Source organism: Geospiza fortis, unplaced genomic scaffold (genome assembly GCF_000277835.1).
Source record: "Geospiza fortis unplaced genomic scaffold, GeoFor_1.0 scaffold166, whole genome shotgun sequence".
Taxonomy (NCBI): Eukaryota; Metazoa; Chordata; class Aves; order Passeriformes; family Thraupidae; genus Geospiza; species Geospiza fortis.
In genome coordinates, this window is record NW_005054310.1 from 7,373,877 (window position 1) to 7,376,950 (window position 3,074).

A 3,074-nucleotide genomic window follows, 5' to 3' on the forward strand; every position below is an offset into this window, starting at 1 on the left:
GATTTTCTTCCACTATCAAATCACTCTCACCCAACAGAATCTAACCTACAACTACGTAAAGACAGAAAAATCTCAATATCCAATTGCCTAAATGATAAGGCTGTTTTTGAGATATACTATTATTTTTAATTAAAAAGTATCAATCATTTCTGTTTCTATTAAAAAAAAACCCAGACAATACACCCATATAAACATAAGAGTCAAAGGACTCACTTGGATGATGTTTAAGCTTAGGAAGCATATAATAGAAGACAGGGCTCTCCCCCCTTTTCAGTAAACATCAGTCTTTATTAGCCTGTCTTGTCTGTTCTTGCCTGTTCTCCAGACCCACTGTATTTTTGTTCCATATGCTGATTTGAGAGGAATTTAGTAAGCACGTGCTAAACATATGGGCAAGGTAAGTCCCTGTTCATTCCCACATTACTTAAAAGAAGTGGCCTGTTCCTCTTCCTATCAAAGGAGCTAGCCACAAAACCTGCTGTTTGCTTCTGCCAAAGGATGCTATTCCCTGTTCCCATTTGTTACGCTGCAGCAAAGCCTGGGGCTGTGAGGAAGCAGCACAGATGAAATACGAGTGCCATTGCCAGAACAATTCTTCAGGAAATCCACTTTCGAGAGTTCCACTGAAAAGAGAGCAAGTAGGAACAGGCCAAGAACTGGTTTACTTGAACTGCCAATCAACACTGGGCTAACAGAGCACTGACTAGGCAGCCTAACCTAAGCAAGGTCCTCTAAGAAGAGCACAATTTTTCTTGTGTAATAGTTCCAGCTGTGTTAAATTTTTAAGAGCAATATACTCAACACAGTCATCCCACATGCTCTATAGGAACGTTCACACATTCCAAAACAAATTTTTTTTCCAATACAAAAAAAAAAATCCACTCTGAACTTTAAGAACTATTGCTATCAGCATTGCTGAAACACTCAGCTTTTACCAAACAGGATGACAAGCCAGTTTTAACTCAACCACTGAATTTGGCAGTTTACCCCAATAAGCTGACAGATCTTCTCCGGTTAAAATAATATTTCAAGACTAAAAGCTGCATATAATACATGCTAGTACAAGAATACAGTTTATCCATACATAAGAAAATGTAGGCATGTCTCTTAACAGTTATGGCCAGAAGCTAACGAGAGTAGGAGCAGTCCTAACAGTCACACTATACTTGGTCTAATTATAGCCCACCTGTGTATGTTCACAGCCAGCTCAAAAAACAAGACTGAACAAGACTTAAAAGCCATGTGGACCATTGCAATGAAACCACTGCAAATCCCCAAGTCCTTGTTGCTACCGTCCTTCCTCAACACCAAATCTTTTACTCGCCCCCTCCCCCACAAAGAGCACAAAACAGAATTTAACATTATTCTGCTACTCTAATGTAATGAACAAAATTCAAAAGGGAATAGAGAAAAAGCCAGCCCACACTGCTGCCCTGGGACATCTAGCAGATCCCAAGGTAACAGTCAGATCACTCCTTACAAGGCACTGTATACATGTCCACAAATGAGTACATAAATCCTCTACTCTCTATAAAAAAAATGTACACACTTGCATACACCCCACACACCATCCTCAATCGTTTCAAGAAAAGTGCAAGTTGCCAAGAACCTTCTAACACTCTTCCATCTCAAAACCAGATTTTTGCATAATTTCTTACCAGAAGCAATGAAAAATCAGGACAGCAATTTTTCTTTCTGATGTTAGAATCTCCACTGTCCATTTCAAAACAGCCAAGAACTGAATTAGTATGAATCACCACCCTTAGGTGGTATGTTTCCATTTTTGTATTCTTCATTTACTAGAAAATGGTAGGTTTTAAATCCATTCCAAGTTACTTCCACGTGTTAAAGAAGTTCCCAAATAATTCAGTATTAAAAAAAAAGAATGCTCTGAAATTCAGACTAAAGCACAGCAGTAATTAATGTATAAACGTTATTATCAACTAAATTTAGAATGAATAATTTATTAAAAACAATACACAATAGGTCAAGCACTCACTGCACAAAATCTGCCATAGTGTGCAACATCATCTCAACATAGGATCCTTTTCAAGCCTCAGCACACATGAATGAAAACAACCTGCTTTATTACCAAACAACTAGAGTCAAATCTTAGCCCTGCAGGAATCCCAGGTATCTAACTGTGCACTTACTCCTGCAAGATTAACATAAAGCCTTACTTGCCAATTCTCTATTAACCATACTCCTGCTAAATTGACGAAAACCCACAGAACTGCTCTGGGAAGAAAACTTGCTAGAAAATAAGGTATCAACAGATTACAGCAGGGAATGCTGGGATTTAAGTTTATCCCAAATAGCTTGCAAGCTTATTACACCAGCCTGCAAAGCACATACATAAGGAAAGACAATTTCTCCGTGCACCATCCTCTAAACAGAGATTATACTAAGGTGGAACCCAGAACTGTTCAGTAAGGGCTGTCTGGGACCACAAAGGCGTATTAACAGTTGTTACATCCAGTTGCAGAAACTGCTCTTACCCTTCACCTAATACTTACTGTTGGCTCCCACATCCTCAGCTACTCCAGAACCTCTCATTCTCAGGTATGTGAATCCCAGTATCAGAAAGAACAAGCATGCAGCAGTTAAGAGGAACATGGACAGGTAATGTGCACTGAAGCCTCCAGTGGTGGATACCTCCTCTCTTTTGAACTGTTGGAGAAGCTCCTCCTCGGGCTCAGAGAGATTCTTCTTGTAGGTGTTTTTCAGGTAGGTATGATTTGAACCCGTATGATTGGAGTGGTTGAGTCTAAGGGAGGAGGTGGTTCCACCCGGGGGAAGGCTATTAGTAGATGAATAGATCCTGGATTCAACATTACAGCTACCAGGAGCACCGCTGAGAACATGATTATTGGTCGCTTTCCTAATGGTGCCTGGAGGGTCAGTGATTTTGCCGCTGTCCACATCCGTGAGCGGTGGTGGCAACAACAATACTGATGGGGATTTTTTGGAGAGGCCAGTGCGGTATCTGAGGCTGGGAGGACTAGAGTCAAGATTTTCACATCCTCCTCCTCCTCCTCTTCCCCCCACCACCGCCGCCGCCGCCTCCTCCTCCT

The 3,074-nt window shown here is 40.9% G+C and overlaps 1 protein-coding gene across 1 annotated transcript in view; it reads right to left on the reverse strand.

Annotated features, from left to right (window-relative positions):
• The window catches only part of LEMD3 (LEM domain containing 3), a 39,578-nt gene that overhangs the window by 34,853 nt on the left and 1,651 nt on the right, over positions 1-3,074 (reverse strand). The window contains exon 2 of the mRNA XM_014312365.2: positions 2,517-3,072. Coding sequence (XP_014167840.1) covers positions 2,517-3,072 — 556 coding nt within the window. The remainder of the gene's footprint in view (positions 1-2,516; positions 3,073-3,074) is intronic.